At 36.0% G+C, this 21160-nt stretch overlaps 1 protein-coding gene across 2 annotated transcripts in view; it reads left to right on the top strand.

The window, feature by feature from the left end:
• Nucleotides 1-21160, top strand: part of LOC105441992 (leukocyte tyrosine kinase receptor-like) — a 40609-nt gene that overhangs the window by 4262 nt on the left and 15187 nt on the right. Inside the window, exons 3-15 of one of the 2 annotated variants that reach the window (XM_030998945.1) lie at nt 1305-1518; nt 2624-2754; nt 9445-9576; nt 11414-11572; nt 12541-12668; nt 13343-13509; nt 14060-14259; nt 14770-15004; nt 15884-16028; nt 17232-17360; nt 18182-18344; nt 18919-19101; nt 19949-20044. In XM_030998945.1, coding sequence (XP_030854805.1) covers nt 1305-1518; nt 2624-2754; nt 9445-9576; nt 11414-11572; nt 12541-12668; nt 13343-13509; nt 14060-14259; nt 14770-15004; nt 15884-16028; nt 17232-17360; nt 18182-18344; nt 18919-19101; nt 19949-20044 — 2082 coding nt within the window. The remainder of the gene's footprint in view (nt 1-1304; nt 1519-2623; nt 2755-9444; nt 9577-11413; nt 11573-12540; nt 12669-13342; nt 13510-14059; nt 14260-14769; nt 15005-15883; nt 16029-17231; nt 17361-18181; nt 18345-18918; nt 19102-19948; nt 20045-21160) is intronic. The other variant, XM_030998946.1, reaches the window with a different exon arrangement.

Genomic DNA, 21160 nt, shown 5'->3' with positions numbered 1-21160 from the left:
GACCTTTCATTTTCTTTTACAGAATGTCAGCATTTATAATGAATTGGAAAGACCATGTTAACCATAAAAGCATTTCATGCTAGACCAATTTGTCCATTGTGCAGCAATTTGTCGGAAGCGTGTCAACCGTGACATTTTCTTTGATACCCTGGTGACGGATCTTTATCAATGATTAAGTCCCACAGATGAGGGAGCTAATCTCAAAGTGATGAATTAAAGATAAGCAATTACGTTATCTACAGATCGGTTGCGACAATCATCTATATATTTATCAGATTATGATGGATGAATGCTCAAGGTAATTTGATACAAAATGGAAAATTGTTGACTTTTCATAAGACTCTATTGGTAAGGAGAATTATTAATTTAGTTCTTTATACCGGTATGTAAAGCACATCAAAATGTAATTTAGACTCTTGATTTTTATTATTCTTATTTTGAAATTTGAATGTGTTTTAAGGTGTTGATACAAGCACGGTTTTTTGAAAGATCAGCTCCATTGAAAGGTTTTGATAGCACCTTTTTGAAACAGCAATTGGCTTAAGGTGTTGGTAAGCACCTTGCTGAACCAGCAACTACTTTTAAAGGTGTCAATAAACATCTTTTTGTAGAAACAGCCCTGTTTAAAGTGTTGATAAGCACTCTTTTGAACAAGTCCAGAATTCTCAAGGTTTTTAAAATCATCCTTTTGAACTGTCAACTCTTTTAAAGGTTCATATCTTAAAAGCATCTTAATCCAGTATTGTATGAACTCCTGAAAAAGAGTCGCGCATTTGGCATGTTTTGAGCACTTGTTCAGAAGTTATCTTTAGAGTCTTCTTTAGAGAGTAGAAATATATACTGCATACCCCAAATTAAACATGAACACTGAATAGAATTTCATACTACATAATTTTTCTTATCCCCTCCCCGACGAAGTCGGCCAGGGTAACACTGCCGTCCGTCCTTCCGTACGTAACAAATCTGGTTTCCATTCAATAACATTATTAATGTTTGACTGATTTTAATGAAATTTGATATGAAGTTACATGGTTTCAAAACACAGCTTACGTTTGTTTTTGGAGTATGTAGATCAAGGGTCAAATGTCATAGCTCGTTGAATATGCAAAAGATCTGGAAATATAGAAATTGATTCATGTCAAATATATTAGATCTAAGCAATCTCAAAATCAAATGAATTTGTGCACTCTCAAAATGTGAAATGCTATTTCTGAATCATATGATGATTACCATGTTTTCTTTAGACAGTGTTTGCCTATTTTATAGAATAATGTTTCTTTTTCTTTTTATATTTGTTTTTATAGCCATAGGGAACTACACCTATGTCAGTTCTCAAGGAAAGTTGGATAGGGCAATGGCTGAACTGGAGAGCCTCACTTACCAAGAGAGTGGTGCTCTCTGCAGCATCAACTTCTTCTACTACATGAGCGGAACTGACACCGGGACACTTACATTGTCGGTTGCCATGGACAACCAGAGATATCCCATCTGGCAACGCTTGGGCAGCCAAGCAGCAAGGTATGCCACTTTGTTTAATTTGGATGATTAGCTTTGAGGATTGTTAAAGGATAAGAGATGATGGCAGGTAACTATCTGCTGACATGCAAGCTCCAGCCTTGGCCTTTGTTCAAAGCTCATACCTTCCATGAGATAAACGGAATTGAACGATAATCAATATTCAACATTATTTAATGTTAGTACTCTATAGTGCAGTCTTTTTTATTATTGATAAAATGGTGTATTTTACCGGTGTGTTGGCTCAGTCAGTAGAGCGTCTGCCTCACAACCGGAAGGTCGTGGGTTCGAACCCCGGCCACGTCATACCAAAAGACGTTAAAAGACGGGAGTCGCTGCTACCTTGTTTGGCGTTCAACAATAGGGGATAGAGCAACGTCGATCTGGCGCTGCTCAGTGGCTGCCGGGCTCACGATCAATTGGGCAAAAAGAATTTTCATTTTCGGTTTAACTTAATAAAATTTGGAGTGGACTTTAACAAATTATTATTATAAAGTTGTGGTCTAGTGGATACGCCACAGTGCTGGGAGTCACATTGTTCGCCATTAGTGTCCTGACACCGCACCTATGTCCTTTGGCAAGACATTAATCTACATTTGCCACTCTCCACCCAGGTGAGGTGAATGGGTATCTGGTAGGAATTTATTTCTTAAATGCTTTTAGCGCCTCAGAGCTGCTGGGTTATAGCCAGGGTATAAACAATAGTACTTTGTAGGTAACTTGAGCATCCTCTGGGATGGACACGTGTACAATATAAATGTAGCTATTACAGTCAAACCTGTCTATAGCGACCGCCCAAGGGAAACACAAAAAGTGGCCTTTATAGACAGGTGGCCTTTGTAGACAGGTTCCCTTAGTACATTTTTTAATGAGAAACCATTTTCAAGGGAAACAAAAAATGTGGTCCTTGTAGACAGGTTGTCTTTAAAGAAAGGTGGTCACTAAAGCAGGTTTGACTGTATTATCATTATCAAGATCACAATTAAATCATGTATGCCCAATAATTTTGTTAAAAACTGCATTAGATATGGAGAAGAAAAAAAGAGAGAAATTTATTAAAATATGCAATATGCTTTTTAATCTTTTCAACTACACTTCTTTCATTTAGGTGGATAGATGAAGTCATACTGTTAAGGTCAATGCCCTTGCCATTCCAGATTGTGTTTGAGGCTACCATGACAGGGGGAAGTGAAGGAGATATTGCTCTGGATAATATACAGCTTCTAGACTGCTCACCAGGTCAGTTGATAGTAGAGGTGACCAGGGGGATGTTTCACAAAGATCCTAAGTTGAACTTATCATTAAGTTGGACTTAACAGTTATGGAAAGCTATTAGTATCTATGAAAATATTGTGTAAAGTTATTTTAAAAGGCATAAAATGTTGATTCGAATCATTCATATTTTCTGTTATCAAGGAGATTTCATGTTCTTGATGTGGAATTTATGAAAAGTCTAAAATATTTCAATTTTTGCTTTTGAATATATTTTATTTTAAAGCTACAAATGGCTCTCCATAATATTTAAGTCCAACTTAGAGTTTAGGTTGGCTTAGGACCTTTGTGAAACACCCCCCTGGTCTAGTAGATATGTCGCTGGACTGGGAATAACATTTTTAGCAATTTGAGTCCTTTTACAAGATATTTATCTGTATATGCCACTCTTCACCCAGGTGTATTAAATGTATTGAGTGTATTAAATATCTGGGACGATTTGATATGTATGTTTGTTTTAAAACAGCTTTGCGTTTATCATCTCTCAGAAACATGATTCTGGCTCATTCTCACATTCAAAACACACTTTTTTGGGCGTTTCAATATACCCATATCTAAAGACGTTTGAAAACAGGCTTGCATTTATCACCATGCAAATTTGCCTGAAACACGTTTGAAAACTCTGGTTCTAACCCACAAAAGGGATGATAACCACTCTCTAGTCGGCCTGCCCATGCCTAATATGAATTTGATTAAGTTTTCTTCACTGTGGGATGATTCATCGGTCCAGGGATGGAAGGGCATTATCTCTGTGTTAAAGTAGTCACCGAAGAAAATTCAAGACAATTGATAATTATGGACAAATTATATGGATGGAAAGATTTTCTCTAGAAAAACATGAATAATTTCCTGAAAAATCTTATAGATATCATGGAAAGGTGTAGAATGCTTTGTGGCTAGCTGTGTCTTGCATGTGACGTCATTAATCTTGACGCTCTTTGGAGGACCGCTGAAAGCAGAAAATCTGGATCTCAAAATAAACATTTTTGAGAGATGATTACTGCAGGCCCCAAACATATTTTGAAGAGGGAAGTTGTTATATCTGATCAGTAAGGCTTCCCCGTCACAACGATATGAATTTTGCATCAATTCAAAGCACTTTTGATTCTTTGGGTGACTACTTTGAGATCTATGAGCTATTAATGCCCTTCTGTCTCCAAGCAAATGTTATGTACATATATGTTGCAAGAGATTTCTTTCTAAGCCTGTTGGACATTAAGGCTTGAATGAGCAATTCTGAGCAGATTTATAGGTTGCCAGGAAATGTGACCTTTATAGAAATGGAGCACAGGATTTTTGTTTGGTTAAGATGATGCACTTTGGATTGAAATCGGTGATGATTGAGGGAAGGATGGGGGAGAATGAGAAAAGAGGAGACATTGACCTGGAACGGGAGAAGTCAAGTTTTGTGATAAAACTGCAAGGAAAAGGCACTATTGCAAATACATTTTGGATTTGATTGGATTGGATAAAGAAGAAAGGGAAAAGAGAAGAAGATGTTGTTGAGATGGATGAGGAAGCTAAGATAGATGTAGAATGAGAGTGTAGATAGCAGTGGGGTGCAGCCTACTTATTCTTTGTTTACAAACGAGGAAGATATTGAGAGAAAGAGCCAGATAGATAAATCTAGAGGGAGAGCAAGAGAGAAAATGAGAAAGTAAGAGAAAGGGAGAGAAAATGTGAGAGAGACAGGGAGAGAGAAGGTTGCAAATAAGAAAAGTTTCATAGGGAGATATACATCAAAATAAAGTAAGGAGGGTGTATAACAAAAATAAGGATAGATAACAAGAAAATGTTGGAAGAGATAAACATGGAAAGGAAAAGGGATAGGAAGAGAGGGCAAGAAGGAGAGAGGTAGGGAAGGAAAGATAGAGAATGAAAGTGAGAGAGAGAGGTAAAGAGAGAGAGAGAGAGAGAGAGAGAGATTGTGAAAAAGAGGGAAAGTGGGATGTAGATACAGTTATATTCAGATAGAGAGAGAGAGAGAGAAAGAGAGAGAGAGAGAGAGAGATTGATAGATAGTGAGGGGGTGAGGGGCATAGAAGGGACATTACCGGTACATAAATGTAATATAAAAATGGACAATTCATATATTCCACAAAACATCAAAAACAGATAAGCAAACTATCTTTTCAACAAATCAAAAATGATTACTAAACCATGCAACACCATGCACAGAAGGTAGAGTATTTTATGACCCTTTTTGCTTTGTTTTTCAGTCATTTAGAACCGTGATTGATAACTTTTCAATATCATCTGACAATAGCCCCATTAGAACCAATTCAGGTTGAATTAAGTGGAAAGATGAGAGCATTATATTCATGTTCTTAAAATGGTTTTAGTACAATCCATTATGTTGCCTGTTGAGATCCAGAAAGGACCTATGAAACTCTTATGTTAATGCCTGTGAATAGGTATGTCCTCATCAGCTCGAGATTGCCAAATAACCCGCTATTTTTACTATCCCGATCGCAAATTATCCAGCTAATTTGCCTCTTCATCAGCCTGCAGTTGCAGTTAGCGGAATATTTGGTCGAGATAATCATCCCAAGATATCTTGGGCTACTTGGCAAAATATCCTGCTATTTGTTCGGTGCATCTTCACCAGCCCGAAGACTCACACTATGCGCAAACACTGAGCAAAATATCTCGAGCTAATTTCTCAAGCTCGAGCTGATGAAGACGTGATTTGTAACTTCAGGCTTATTTCCCAAATCAGAAATTGCAGGCTATTTGGCAATCTCGAGCTGATGAGGACATACCTAGTGAGTCGAATCTCTGCTGGCTCTCAGCAGATGATATATTAGATGGGCCATGCAAACATGCTAAGCTGTTGTCAAGAGTGCTATCTCTTATCAGGAGAATAAAGAAATTTAGTGAGCTCTTAGAGCATTTTGTCTGTGGAGATTCAAAAGGGCATGATATACCTGTGAGTATCACGCCATTCAGTGAAATTCCGCTCATCTTTTTTTAACAAAGACATCTTCTAAACTAATGTTTTGATGTGAATTGACCATGTAAAATATTATTAAAATGAAATACATCAGAATCAAAAAATTATTTACTACAAAATAAACTACGGTAAATGCTTTCTATTTTGAATAACAAGTTTAGGAACCAAATATAAGAAGACAATAAATGATTAATGAACTGATATGAGGAGAAGGTGAAAGTCAGAGAAAAAAGGTACTAAGTCGTTAATAATCAATAAGGTTCTCCATTAAGAGCTTCCTTGCTAGGCACCCACCCGCCTACCTAATGTGAATGTACATAGTGTAAAGGAGCATGAAGGCTGATACTCATCACTCCATTTCATCACTTGTCATCCGTTAGGATCCATGGATGAGCGATGTTTGTCTTTAAGGCATCGTTTAACAATGTTAAATCTGAGATGCGTGGCCCTACGTGTTATCAGTGTCTGTGATTTGGTGTAATATTGAAGCCCTAAAAAAATTGTGTTTCAAAATGATCATGAAGTGCCTCAAAAAAGTAAAAAAATCTTTGAGTGACCGGTTCTACCGTTATCATTTTCCCCAAATGACTGTAGTGTTATAAAAAACGTTAGGAAAACAAATTTTGCAATTTCTAATTCCAATCATAGATATCTTGATAATCAGACAGGCGATTGCTTTGTAAAAGTCATGGGATTCCTGACTGACCTAAGGTTTATAATTTGATTGCAGCATGAGCAAAATCCATGATTTTGTTTCAGAATCTGAGGCAATGTTACCGAGTCACTTTTACAATGATTCTGTGAATTTTAGAACTTGTTAGTCAATCATTTAACCATATGTATTAAAATTTACCCAAATTCCCTCAATGCTTTTATTGAATTTGAGCACAATCCCATGTTTCTGAGTATGATATAAAGTGTAAAGAGTTTATTCATTTACTTCAAAGATAATGAATGAAAGAAAGAGAAGAGAAAGGCAGAATATTTTCATACAAAAAGATACATATTCATATGACAATTTTCTTGTATGCTATGTACTCTAAAAAACAATATACCGTAATGTATTAAGATACAAATGGAATATTGGTGCCATTAGATCAAGTATGCATGAGAGAGATAATTAGATTAGTCATTACTTACACGTTCAGATTTCTGTTTTTTAATTTTTGTTGTTGCTGTCAGTTGTTTACTTCCAAAGCAATATATATTTAAATTATTAATATACATATTGAATAGAAAGGAGTGACAGCCTGGTCACAGTCTGTAGTGAAATATTAGCAAAAGGCCAACAGATGAATTTAAAGATTAATATGAAAAAGATAGTCTTTGCATTGTCATGATAAGGTTAATTGATATTGATTTTTTTAGCAAATGCCTTTTTGTTTTGAGGTGTTGAGAATTCTTATGTTATAATATCAACCCTGAACTACAACAAGAATTATGATAAGACCCTTTTGTATCATATTTTATAATTATTTACCAACCGTTCCCACCTATTTCTTCCTATATTTAGCATCCCATATGTTATCAGAAATATTGTTATCAAATAAGACTTTGTATTTTCAGTGATATTCATGTCTTTAATAAAAAGGTTATGAGTATTAAAGGTAATGAAAGAAATAAATTCATACAAAGAGATTCTCCAACCACTGAACAGATTATCTAGATAGATCTCTTTCTATCCTGAAAGCTTTCTCATCTCTACTTATTACCCTCTACATAAATAACTATGGTTCTGTGAGGGGGTGTTATGATGCAAGCGAACGCCTGATAAATATCCATTTATCTCTTCCCCCACTCGTCTCGGTGTAATCCATCACTTCATTAGAGACCTGATGCTCTTTTCTTCCGCACATTACAAGTTCTTTTTCCGCTTAGCATTTTTGTTGCGGCTGGCATTATGAAAGTGGACAGCCCTTGTTATTGGAATGTTTAGGTTACTGTCTGAGTATATTGGATCATCTGTTACATAGGGTTTGAGATGATATCTAGATTTGGTAAGAAAAAATAACTAATACCGAACTTCGCTACACATGTACTTACCGGTATATTGTTGCACTTGTATCAAATGATTCATGTGCCAATTATCCTTGCTCTTTGGTTGAAGATACTCTTGAGTTCTGATAAATATAGAAAATAAGTTCCCACAGAATTCAACAAAACTTAAAGGGAATGTAAAATTAGAATGAAGTTCAATTTTGTGAAACAGATGCTACATGTGCCCTCCAAAAACATTATTGTGGCGTTACGGACATTACAGTTTTGTCCACTTTCATAAAGTATTGATTTTAGATGACCAGTTCATTACAAATCGAACACTTACTTCACCTGCACACACATGCAATTTCTTTTCTTTAATTTCTTTCCACTTTTTATTCAGATACTTCCTAAACAAAATCTTTATACGTGACGCTTTATTCCCCTACATACACCTATGACAGCACCATGTTCCCCCTTTCCGGCTGCTATCGACTTAAGCATTCTTGCTTATGATAGTTGGCCTCTGCATTTATCTTGATTATTTTTTACTTACCTCCATATTTTCAAGCTTTCAATTATGCATTTTTATTTGTGTGTATTCAAGTTGTCACTCTTTATGTAAATGAATTATATTATATACTATTATTGTTATTTGAATGTTTTATATTTGATTTATCAATAAATGCAGAAACATCTGCTAAAAATATTTAAAAAATAGTCAATTGTGTATATGAATATTTTCCATTCTTTTCTACTGGATGATCAATTAGACACATTTTCCAAATGTTCCTTATGCCTAGGTCACATATAAACCGGGCCCCGTACGATTTTCCCTACCCGGCGGCATGCCGTGGATTTAGAGACCGTACGGGAACCTTCCGATTTCCTTTTCTACGGCATGTGTGGTCACATATTCTGCGGCGCCCGGGAGGTGCCCGGTGAAAATTGGTCGAGTGAAATGCAAGGCGCCCGTAAGGATGCCGGCCGGTAAGCTTACGTGCTCCGTCCGATGAGCAGGTGCACCCGTGGCTCCCGGAAGGTGCCCTGCCGGGACCCGGCCGGGGTCCTCAAGGTGCCCGGCCGGGTCCCGTGCGGTGCACTGAACTATGTGTCCTCTGAAATCCGCACCTCAAGGTTCCCGTTAAGATTTTTCATGAGAATTGACCCCCAAAAATCGTGAGGGGCCCGTCCGGACACCGTCCGGAGCCCGCCGGGACCCGTAAGGTGCCCTTCACAGGCTCTCTACGACCTAATGGTCGGATAAAAACGCCGGGAGAATTGGGAGCAGCCGACTCAGCACCACGGCGCCCGTACGGCTTCAAAAACTGTCCCGGCGCCCGTAGGATCTTTACGGTAGCCGGCCGGACACCGGCCGAAAATTCCCAAAATTCCCAAAATGCCCCGGAGTGTATATGTGAAAGCCCCATTAGCAAATTAATAAGCATTTTTTCTAGGAGTTGCAATTTGAGGATAATTCGTTAAGAATTTTTGTAAGTATGCATGAAGTATGCCTAAACAGGTCTATTTTAATCTAATGACTTGAAAGCACGTTAATCAGTTATTTGTGATTTATGAAAAAATGATAATCATGATGATTACCATTTTGATTGTACATGCATATCTAATGATGTTCTAGCAAATCCATATTACCTAGCTTTTGCTGTATGTTATGCTTACAGAAAATGGTTAACTTCTAATTCATTTTCTGAATCTACTTGCAACAGATCATGTAGCTCCCTCTTGCTCACCGAATAGCTACTTTGAATGTACCAACTTGGAATGTATCCCCAAAGAGAACCTTTGTGATCTTCGACCGGACTGTCTTTTTGGAGAGGATGAGCATAATACAATTTGTGGTAAGAAATGCCAGTTAATTGGCGCTTTATATTGATTTCCAGAGATAGATTATTTAAAATTCATTCACTGAATTATTTTAACACTTGATATGAGAGGACTCTTTTATCTTTTATCTTATAATATATCTCAATATCCATACCCTTTATGTGCCTTAATTGGCATTTTGTTTGTTTGATACACACAGCTTTATTGCTTAAGTGCCTCTTATTGTTTCAAAATATAAAATTTAATTTAAAATTTAATCCATCTCTGCATGCATATGGTATACACAGTATTTTTGGACAAGTTCTTTGTGTGATCAGAATAAACAAAAACGGTCTGAGTAGGCCTATACCTACTTATTTTTTACAAATGAAATGATATAGGGTTATCAAATTTAATTTTGAGTTGTAGCTTCATTCTTGCATGAAACTTACGACGATGTACTAAAACCACTGAAGTCCAACAATTTTTTTTAAAAGAATAATTCCCAGCAAAAGCATGCTTGCGCTAGCTTTCACGACACATACCGGTAGTGAAAATTGTACAAGTATAACCTGTCACAGCCTTTTGCCCTAGAGACTTGCAGAATAGTGTTTTTGTTTGTTTGTTTGTTTGAGTCTTTTTTTTTATAGCAAGACTAGGCCAGTCTTATATAATTTTGATGATTCCAAAACCTCACAGTATACTCCAATACTTATCCGCTACATGGTCAAACTTAATTTCTAATTGCTTCCAAACAGTTTCTTTCAAATTGCAAGTACATGAACTCAACTGCAATTTGTAAAATTTCATACATTATCCGTGTTACATATCCCACCACTGCCACCATGTTACATTATTGGGTTTGTTTAAGTGTTATTCTTGACTCGAACAGAAGAGTGTTTTAACATGTGGGGAAAGTGTTTATTAAAAAGCATGAGTGCGCCCTCTAACTGAATATACATTATAGTCTGTCAGTTGACTATATGTCCCATTTGCAGGCCCAAAAAATGAAAATGTTAAATTCCAACGGCATTTGAAGGATAATACTAATTTAGAACTTCCCTAAAGAAAGTGGGGCTTGAAAAAGTCTTCAAGTGGGAAAATAACGACTACTAGTTGTGAAATTGACTTGGGAGATATATAGCCAATAAGTAATAGTCTTGATTTTCAGACCATTTTTCTGAATGGTCATACGTTTTATGCTGCGCAAAGATTCAATCAGTTTAATTGTGGCCATCACAAGAAGTGGGTTATTGATGTAGACAAATGCTCATGTACCCTTTACAGCTCTTTTTATGTATGTTATTACCTGAGAAGAAAAAAAGCCAATCAGTCACTCAATAGTGTCTGACAGTGAAGTCTAGCAACTAAATGGGTTTCCTTGCATAATTTGAATATTAGGACACTGCTAACGTTTAAATTTCACAGATAGGACATACATGACATATTTATAATTCCTGCAAAGTTCTACAGAATTTGAGGTTGGCTGCAAAAAGGACATAGTACCTTTAAAGGCATCGTTTAACAATGTTGAGTCTGAGATGCACGGCCCTTCGTGTTATTAGTGTCTGTGATGGTGTAATATTGAAGCCCTAAAAAAATTGCGCTTCAAAATGATCAAGAAGTGCCTCAAAAAAGTAAAAATCTTTGAGTGACCGGTTTTACCATACTTGTGTTCCCTAATAGACCGTAGTGTTATGAAAACCATTAGGAAAACGCAAAATTTGGTTTCGATTTTCAATCATAAATATCTGAATATATATTATAGTCTTGTCAGTTGACTAAATCACTTATTTAAAACGGGATACTGTTACGATCTGAAAGAAATATAAATCTCAAAATGTACCACCCTTAATGTTGTTTGTCCTTCAGGTCACATTCCGTATGGGGCCAAGTGTGACTTTGAGTCAGGACTCTGTGGATGGTACAACATTGTGGGCCAAGACCATCAGAATTGGACCAGGCATCATGGATCAACCAAGTCTACAGGAACAGGACCCAGTGTGGACCATACTTTGGGAACTGAAGAAGGTATATGATCAGATTATCAACAAGCCGATGGTTATACAGTCACTCAAACATTTCAAAGACTTTTTAATATTAGGTATTGAGTAAAAGTAATGATGATCAATTCACCTATTTAATGAATAGCTTAAGATTTTGATTTAGATGTTGATGTAGATTTAATCTACAAATATGATATTGATGATAGATCTAGGGTAAATTTAGACTGGCCTGGATCAAAAGCTTCAGTCTCTGATATTGACGGTTGTTCTGCTGAGACTACGTTTCTACTGATTATATTTTCAATATTTCATGTCATTTGAAACTCAGTGTATACTTTATGATGTACCGGTACATTAATGAAACCATTGCACGATGGTGGATTTTGCTTTTGATAGCAATGAGACAAGTGTGTGGTTGTTCATCTAGGAGGCTGATATTTATCTATCTCTAGGTTCTATTTGGGATTAGGGAATTAAGGATTAAACTTAAAGGGTTAATATTACACTTTAAAAAGTTGTGTACAGCTAGAATATGTAAAATTAACTGCAAATAACTTAATTTACCTGACATTCTATGGGTTTGCAGTAAAGGAGTACCAAGAAAATAAAGATAATATTAAATCTTGCTCACCGTCGCCAGGCAAAACTTGGGTTCCACATCTGTCCTATAACATCCTTTTCAAACTTGCATGGACGAGTCTTCTTACAAAAATATTTGATGTGTATTGAGAGTGTATGTGAACGTGCAGTAAATCTCTTTGCAGAAGTATTACAGCTCATGTTTTGAACACACAAAGTACAAAATACTTTTTTGGTGATCGATATCTGTTGAGGGGCATATGAGCTCTAATTTGGTTTGAACCTGTCATTTCATAGAGCAATGTAGTACCTTGCTCCAACCCTCAAACATTGTACACCTCTAAGTATCACATTGACTTAATTGATTATTGGAGGAGCCCTAGATATTCTTACATTTACCTCCATGTATTGCAGGTTACTACTTTTATTACGAGACATCGGGAATTGGTACAGGTGATGAGGCGTACATGAGGAGCCCGGTGTTTGAAGCTCCGCCCGCTACTACCAGAAATAGGACCAATCCCATGTACAAGGCATGCAAGGTAATATTCCGTGGAAGGTACAATTATGAAGTGATTAAGTTGTTCAGGAAATCCATTTTAAGATGCTTGAACAAATAAGTCTGCTTGTTTGAAGTTGCTTAAAAACAGTGGAAAGAATCGAGCAAATAAAAATGCTTTTATTATACAAGAGATATTTGTTTCTTTACTCTTTCTCTTTTTCTCTCTCTCTCTGCTGTTCTCCTTTTTTGTCCCTTTGGAAAACAGAAATAGATATAAGTGACCATAACTTTTGACAAATTTAACTTATTGGAGAATTAAGTCAATTGATTGTTCTGTGTTATTTTGCAGTGTAGCACTTTAGATGGATGTAACACCAAACCCATATTATAAATGATACCATTTATTTGGTTTAGGCAAATATATTTCACTTTTAGTGTACCCATTATCTTCCATTTTTGTCTATTATGAATTCTCACTAGATCTAAGTCATGTATTGTACCTTGAACATCTGTTGAAAAGTCCTCAGTCAGGCACACCAATAATGTATTTGTTTTGTGTTAATTGCATTCACGAAATATTTACAGAATTTATAGTTATATTTCACTTTCTTTTTCCTCTGAATTTTAACAGTTCGTATTAAGTAAGTTTATTTAGATACATTTATTGATACTACATGTATATATGTCTTATATGCTATTTTCTGTTTTTCCCAGTTTCGCTTTGCGTACCACATGTATGGTACGGAGCCCAGCACGCTTAAAATCTTTGCCATCTCTGCAGAAAATCCAGAAATTTCAAGTCAACTCTTTAGCGAGTATAATAGGAACATCGATAGATGGGTAGAGACTGTTCAGCCAATGCCTGATGTTATTACAGACAGGTGGGATATGTTTTGCAATTATCTGAGTGTCTCAAATTCTATTAAAGGGTGAAACTAAATTTGCCACAGTATGGTTTTAGTTTTCTAGCTTTGTGATTAGAGACGATCCATGTCTGGAGGTTTTTTCCTCGTGAAAGTGCGTCACATGTCTCAAAGTCATTGCTGTAAAATTCACCTCAATGGTACATCTCTGCATACCCCAATACAAGTGAAATGCTATTTCTTTGATGGAAATGAAACTCAACTAAACTTATCATTGTAGAGTACTGGTCCCAGTTATTGCACAAAATTATTATCAAACACAACTCCCCGAATAGAACTCAAATCCTAAATTAAGATTTCACTTTGTTTTAAGCCAAGATAACATTTATTTTTTGTTAGAGTTCCATATGTAATTTATATGTATTGAATATTCTATGATCGTATGAAGATCGATCATATAGATATATTTATGCTTTAATCTTATATATATTTTGTATTAATTTTTTTAATAAATCAATATCACCTTTATATTCTGAATTTTTAAAACTTTAATATCAATTTTGACCAGATACTTTATACAAATTGAAGCGACAAGAGGTAGAGGCTGGAAGGGGGATGTTGCCGTTGATGATATCTCGCTCAGCCCAGAATGCTTTGAGAAAAACAACACTTCTGTAGGGTCAACGGCAGGGTACACCAACCCATGGTCTTCAGGGCCGAGGACTACCAACATGACATCATACCCCACCCCCAGCACAGTTATGACAGGTATGTAGAAGAGTAATTACTGTTAAAGTTCCTTTCTATCTATTCTCATGTGAAACTCTATTTATTTATCATTCGTGATGTACCTGATGATGGTAAAGAATATTATTGTATTAAACATAGAAGTAGACTCAGGTTTTTAATAGTTTGAATAACTCATTGTATGAATCTTTAAAAAAAAAAAAAAAAATGTAACTTTAACTGTGCCCTTGCACTCGTCCCCCTCTCACTCTCCGTTATGAATTCCCTACCATTTTCAACACTATGATTAATATCATAAATAGATGGAGATTAATTGTGTAACAAGATATACAACAAATACAGGCATGTTTTATGCAAACAATTTTTTTTTGCTACTTGGAGTAAACCTCATTTTTTATACATGTTGGAGTAATTAAGCGTATCTTTTATTCATGTTAATGCAATTTACATTACGGTGTGATAACATACAATGTACATGTAACTGCAATTTGGCAACTTCATCTTGTAAGAAAATCTGAAATTTGATCCTAGATCCAACCAACGGAGCAACAACCACTGCCACGACCACTGTTAAAAAGGAGCCCATTCCAACCGTTAACTTCACCTTCACAACCTGTGGCACCCATGGACCTTATGGACCAACCCAAGCCAGATGTACTGCAGCCTACCGCTACACTAACCTGACAGTCAGGGTGCTTAATCATGAAGATTCCATTTCATTGGCAGGGGTGCAAGTCTGGACGGCACCAGAGACGAGGCTCTACAGGTGATTTTTTGAAAGGGATTACTGTTATGTAGTCCTAGATTATATTTGGAGCACTTGTGTAATTTGTTAACCACAAAAATTAAGATGTATGGAAATGATTTCCTAGCTGTCCAAGATAGCAGTGTGTACATACATTGAATTTTCAGTTATTTGGGCGAATGATAGTTTTAGCATAATGTCCATCGTTTATTGTTTATCCTTTGACTTTATTATTTTCTGAACAGTTGATTCTGATGAGGAATAGAGTGTGTGTGGGTGTGTGTGTGTATGTGTGTTAGAGAGAAAGAGAGAGAGAGAGAGAAAGAGAGAGAGAGAGAGAGAGAGAAAGAAAGAGAGGGGGAGAAAGAGAGGGAGAAGACCTTACTCTGTATTTTAATTCAGTGCTTTTCAATTCAATCCAATTCAATTCAATTCTTTTATTCATCCAAATTCACAAGAATACATGGAAATTTGTTTTGGTCACATTTTATTTAAAAAAGTAACATATATATCATTGTAAAATGATCTTTTGTCTTACTGTTTATAAATTTGGATCTGGGATTAAAACTGTAATTTTCGTTCTGTATTAAAACAAAGTGTATTAATGCCATTTTCCATCCCCAAACATTGTTCACACATGACCTAGTAAATTGCCACAACAAAATATATGCTATTTTAGGTACCGGTATGAATAAATGGCAAATGGGGTTGAGAAAAATTCACAAGCTTTGAGCATACTTGCTTACCGGTATGTGTTAAAAAATAAACGTATACGTAAGGCACACAACGCTAATGCCATTGTATTGTCCTGTGATATATTTTTTAATGCTGTTTACCATTCAATAATTTTTCGTTATCAATTCTGTTTTTTTAAAACATTGATCAATTCTGAAACTACAGTGTAACTGCCTATGGTGCTAGCGGAGGGGCCGGAGTGGAGAACTCTGGGCCAAGCAAGGCAGCCAAGGTAGACGCCATCTTTAATTTGACTGCAGGTGACCAGCTCTTCATTTTGGTCGGTCAAGAGGGCGAGAGTGCATGCAGTGTGAGTTCATCGGTCCTTTAAAAAAAATCAATATTAAGTATTACATTGCTCTGATGAAAGAAAGCAGAAAAATCAGAATAGCAGATTGGGAAAAGTTTGATTGAAATCAGACAAATGATAGGAAACTCATGAGTTTTTGAAAGATGTAATTAATACATGTATGGGAATTCCAAAATGTTGGTGTTGGGACTAAGAACCCTACCCTCTTATCCAACACACAAAATAACTAAATTCTTAAAGGGAAAGTCCACTCCAAAAATAACTTACTTTCAAAAGAAGCAGAAAAATCAGACAAGCCAATCAAACCAATCAAAAAATGTTTGAGCAAAATTGGATACCTGATAAGAAAGTTATGAATTTTTAATGACATGAAAAACTTTGAAAATCACAAAACAAATTGGCAACTTACTCATGAGTTTGTAATGTGATTGCCTCACTATCCACTACCGGTAATTGTTTTCTTTATATTGATAATATAAATTTCCAATCTTACCTCTAAAATCTAATTTCCTCACACCAGCATCCAAGTTATATTCGTAGTGTTTTTATATGCATGCTCTAATATAGGGTAATCTTTTTTCAGTTAAATCATGAAACATTTGAATTTTGATAAAATATTTACGTAAATATTATTGATTATGAATATACAATATTCAGAAAATAGTATTAATTCTTCAAAGTTCATAATGTGAAATTTCATGCATGCAATATGATACAATTCATATAACCTGGGCAAAGGCATGGGGAAATCAAGTCTTGGGGGATAAAAAGGGAAATTAATAGGATAAAAATACACACAGCAATTGATAAATAGTGAGGCAATGACGTCACAAACTGATTACCAATAAGCAATTTGTGTTGTGATTTTCTGATTTTACACATTTTGTTTTGCTCTGTTTCTCTGCATCAATTAAGAGCAAAATTATTTTTGGAGTGGACTTAGCCTTTAATTGTTCAATGATATATTATTTTATAAATAGTTTTTTTTTTTGTGTTTTTTTTTGGACCTACATTTATGAATGTACAGTATTCAGATCTGCTAAATTTAGTTCTTATTTTCAGTGTTTCATATTAAAATTTGTCCATAAGAATAATTCAAATTTTCTTTTGTGATATCTCTCAGCCCTGAATCTGACCATGTTCTGTTATATTTAAATGAAAAACTGTAATCACCTCCTTGGTTTATTGCCTTTGCCCGAGTAGGATCCAGATGTGTTATTTGCTCACTACTGCACTGGGAATGTTGATGAGAAAGCCAGACTGCAGCTGGCTGAGGGAGGCTTGAGTGCAGGAGGTGGAGGAGCTGGTGGAGGAGGAACTTTCATCGCCCTGGTAACTAGGAGATAAACTAGAGTCTATCCTAAAGGACACAATAGGCCTGTCCTCATCAGCTCGAGATTGACAAATAACTCGCAATTTCAATTATCCCAATCGCAAATTATCCAGCTAATGTGTGTCATCATCAGCCCGCAGTTGCAATTAGCGGGATATTTGGACGAAATAATCATCCCAAGATATCTTGGGCTAGAATGCTAAGTTTTGATTTCGAGTTCGAGTCTTGAGCTGATGATGACGTGATTTGTAACTTCAGGCTCATTTCCCAAATCAGAAATAGTGGGCTATTTGGCAATCTCCAGCTGATGAGGACATATCTATTGAGTTCTGCTAAAAAAAATGCATGGAAATAACATTTCATGAATACACTTTTACTACTACATATTCCACTTTTTGAGTGAAATCACAGCAGAATGCAAGAATTTTCTTTTCAGTTGCTGTCTTTCTCTCTTTTAAGTATGCTGTGTAATGATTGTATTTTAAACAGAACAGTAGCAATGCCTTTTTCAATTATATTAATTTTTTCATTTTTTTTTGCTTAGTCTCTTTATTTCATTCACATTATAAAAACAAACAATTGCAAAATCCTAAGAAAAATCATAAAAAGGCCATAGCTGTGTCCATCACCTGTGGAACATGAAAACTTTACAGTCATGTAGATATTATTATGTAATCTGAATGTGACTTCTATTGAATTTACATTATGGTATGGACGTTGCTCTTTACTAAATCTAAGGTAATCCAAATTTTCAAGTCCATTTCTTAAAAGTCTGTGCAATCATCATTATTAAATCAATTTTTCTGTATGACACCTTTAGAAGAGTGAAACTTCACCCGAGCTGACTCCTCTCTTGGTTGCTGCTGGGGGTGGGGGTCTTGCTTTTAGCCCCTCCCCGTCTACCAGTTATAGTGATGGCAGGGTGGGGTCACCAGGCACCGGTGTCTCTGGACAGCATAATGTCTCAGCAATGGACACGGCTGGTCAGTATTTTTACCTTTTGATCGTAACAGTGATGATGATCATCATCTTTGATGTCATCATCATCCGCATTCAAAACAGCATGATGAAGGGATATTATATGATGATGAAAGTGGTCATAATAATGATGATCATGAAATGATAAAATAATGATAGTCAAAATGTGATGATATCATTGTTTTTAGCTTCATGAACATCGATAATAAAAATGATAAAGATAGTGATAATGATTATGATAATGATTATGATAATGATAATAATGGTAATAAATTGTTAGTGATGATAACATAGAAGATAAAAATATGTATTTAAATTATCTTTATATACTTATTTTGATAAAGGAGCCGGAGGGGGGGGGGGGGGGGGGGGGGGGGCGTGGAATTCTAGCAAAAATTGATAGTGATGATAACATAGAAGATAAAAATAGTATTTAAATTATCTTTATATGCTTATTTTGAAGGCGATATTGATGACAATTATAATGATAATGTGTCCCCACTATTTTTTTGTTTTTATTATATCATGAGTGATATCTCCTTTTAATAAAAAACAGTTTTGTTTTGCCTATCATTTAAGGAGCCGGAGGGGGCTGGAATTCTAGCAGGGATCATGAGCCTACCGGTAGATCGTTCCTCCAAGGGGCGACCGGAGGTAGAGAATGTTTGTTAGCCTATGAGGACTTCCGATGGAACACCCATGGGGGCTTTGGAGGAGGAGGAGGGGCGTGTACCACAGGCGGTGGTGGTGGGGGCTACACAGGTATGAAGGGGGGAGGGGAATTATATTCCATTCATATTCATTCAAAGTAGCATTTTTTCTGCTCAGTCATATTTTTCATATTATACAAAGTGTTTCAAATGAGATATACAGTGTATTAAAAGCATAGTTCAAAAGCATGGTGTTAAGATGTGTCACATTTATTTGTACAATATGTACACAACAGAAGGAGCATGCCTTGGGTACATGTGAAAGATTTACATGGGAATATATTAAAGCAAATGTTGGAAAAAGAAAGAAAGAGAAGATCAAAGATTTGGCCATGAAAGGATCTGGATGAATCCTGCTTGTTTGCTTGCCCCTTAGTATTCCAATCTGCAGACTGACTGAATTAACCTACAATACAAAGAGGAAGGTCCATCATGATATGAAATTAGATTCAATGAAAGCAGAAAAATGAGAGAACAGAACAGACTAACCGATATAAAGACATGAAAGAATTGTTAGAAACGAATTCCATCAAATACAATTTAGCAATCTTTTAATCTCCTAGCTTTCCCAATACTAAAACCATCATAAATTTCCTCTCTTTTTGGTCGTTGGTGAAGGAAGACCAATACAGTCAAACCTGCTTTACTGACCACCTGTTTACAAAAACCACCTGTCTTCAAAGACCATATTTTTGTTTCCCTTGAAAAAAGTTTCTCATTGAAACATGTACTAAAGGAACCTGTCTACAAAGACCATTTTGTGTGTTTCTCTTTGGCGGTCGCTACATAGGTTTGACTGCACATTTGCAATGATTATTCCTAAGGTGCATGTATAATTTAATATTTTCTAAGAGAAAATAGAACTTGATCTTTCTCTGATATTTGTTTGGATCAATCAGGAGGCGATGCTTCACTAGTCAAGTCACTAGAGGGCGATGGTCAAGGAGGAATGTCCTTCATTCACCCTTCAGTCATGGAACCAGTAGCAGTAGCTGGTAAGTTTTAAAGGTACTATGTCCCATTTGCAGGCCAAAAAAATAAAAAAGTTAAATTCCAACTGCATTTGAAAGATAATACTAATTAGAACTTCCCTAAAAAAGGTGGGGCTTGAAAATGTCTTCAAGTGGGAAAATAACGACTATTAGTTGTCAAATCGACTTTAGGGCTGTAGAGCCCAAAAGTAATAGTCTTGATTTTCATACAATTGTACCGAATGGTCATACGTTTTATGCTGCGCAAAGATTCAATCAGTTTAATCTTGGCCATCACAAGAAGTGGGTTATTCATGTAGACAAATACTCATGTACCCTTTACAACTCTTTTCATGTATGTTATTACCAAAGAAGAAAATAAGCCAGCCAGTCACTCAATAGTGTCTGACAGTGAAGTCTAGCAAGTAAACAGGTTTCCTTGCATAATTTGAATATTAGGACACTGCTAATGTTTAAATTTCACATATAGGACATACATGACATATCCATAATTCCTGCAAAGTTCTACAGAATTTTAGGTTGGCTGCAAAAGGGACATAGTATCTTTAAAGGCATCGTTTAACAATGTTAAATCTGGGATGCATGGCCTTACGTGTTATCAGTGTCTGTGATAGGCCTATGGTGTAGTATTGAGCTCTAAAAAAATTGCGCTTCAAAATGATCAGGAAGTGCCTCAAAAAAGTAAAAATCTTTGAGTGACCGGTTTTAACATACTCATTTTCCACAATAGACCGTAGTGTAATAAAAACTGTTAGGAACACAAATCTTTGAATTTCGATTTCCAATCATAAATATCTTGATAATCAGACTAGTGATCGATTTGTACAGGCACAACGCCACGAGGGGGGGGGGGGGCTCCCGAGGACGTCGATGGATTACATGTATGTGCCCCCCCAAAAAAAAAAAAAAAAAAAAAAAAACTAAGGCTACGGCCCTGGATTTGTAAACAGTCATGGGATTCCTGACTGAAGGTTTATAATTATGATTGCAGCATGAGCTAAATCCAGGATTTTGTTTCAGAATCTGAGACAAAGATAACTGAGTCACTTTAAACCCTTCTGCGATCCCATTTTTGAAGAAATGGCAATTATATTCAATTTAGAAATCAAAGCAAATTAC

This window comes from Strongylocentrotus purpuratus, unplaced genomic scaffold, assembly GCF_000002235.5.
Source record: "Strongylocentrotus purpuratus isolate Spur 01 unplaced genomic scaffold, Spur_5.0 spur5_scaffold_5, whole genome shotgun sequence".
NCBI classification, from domain to species: Eukaryota; Metazoa; Echinodermata; class Echinoidea; order Camarodonta; family Strongylocentrotidae; genus Strongylocentrotus; species Strongylocentrotus purpuratus.
The sequence above is the reverse complement of the archived record's forward strand: the minus strand, read 5'-3'. Positions and strand labels throughout refer to the sequence as shown.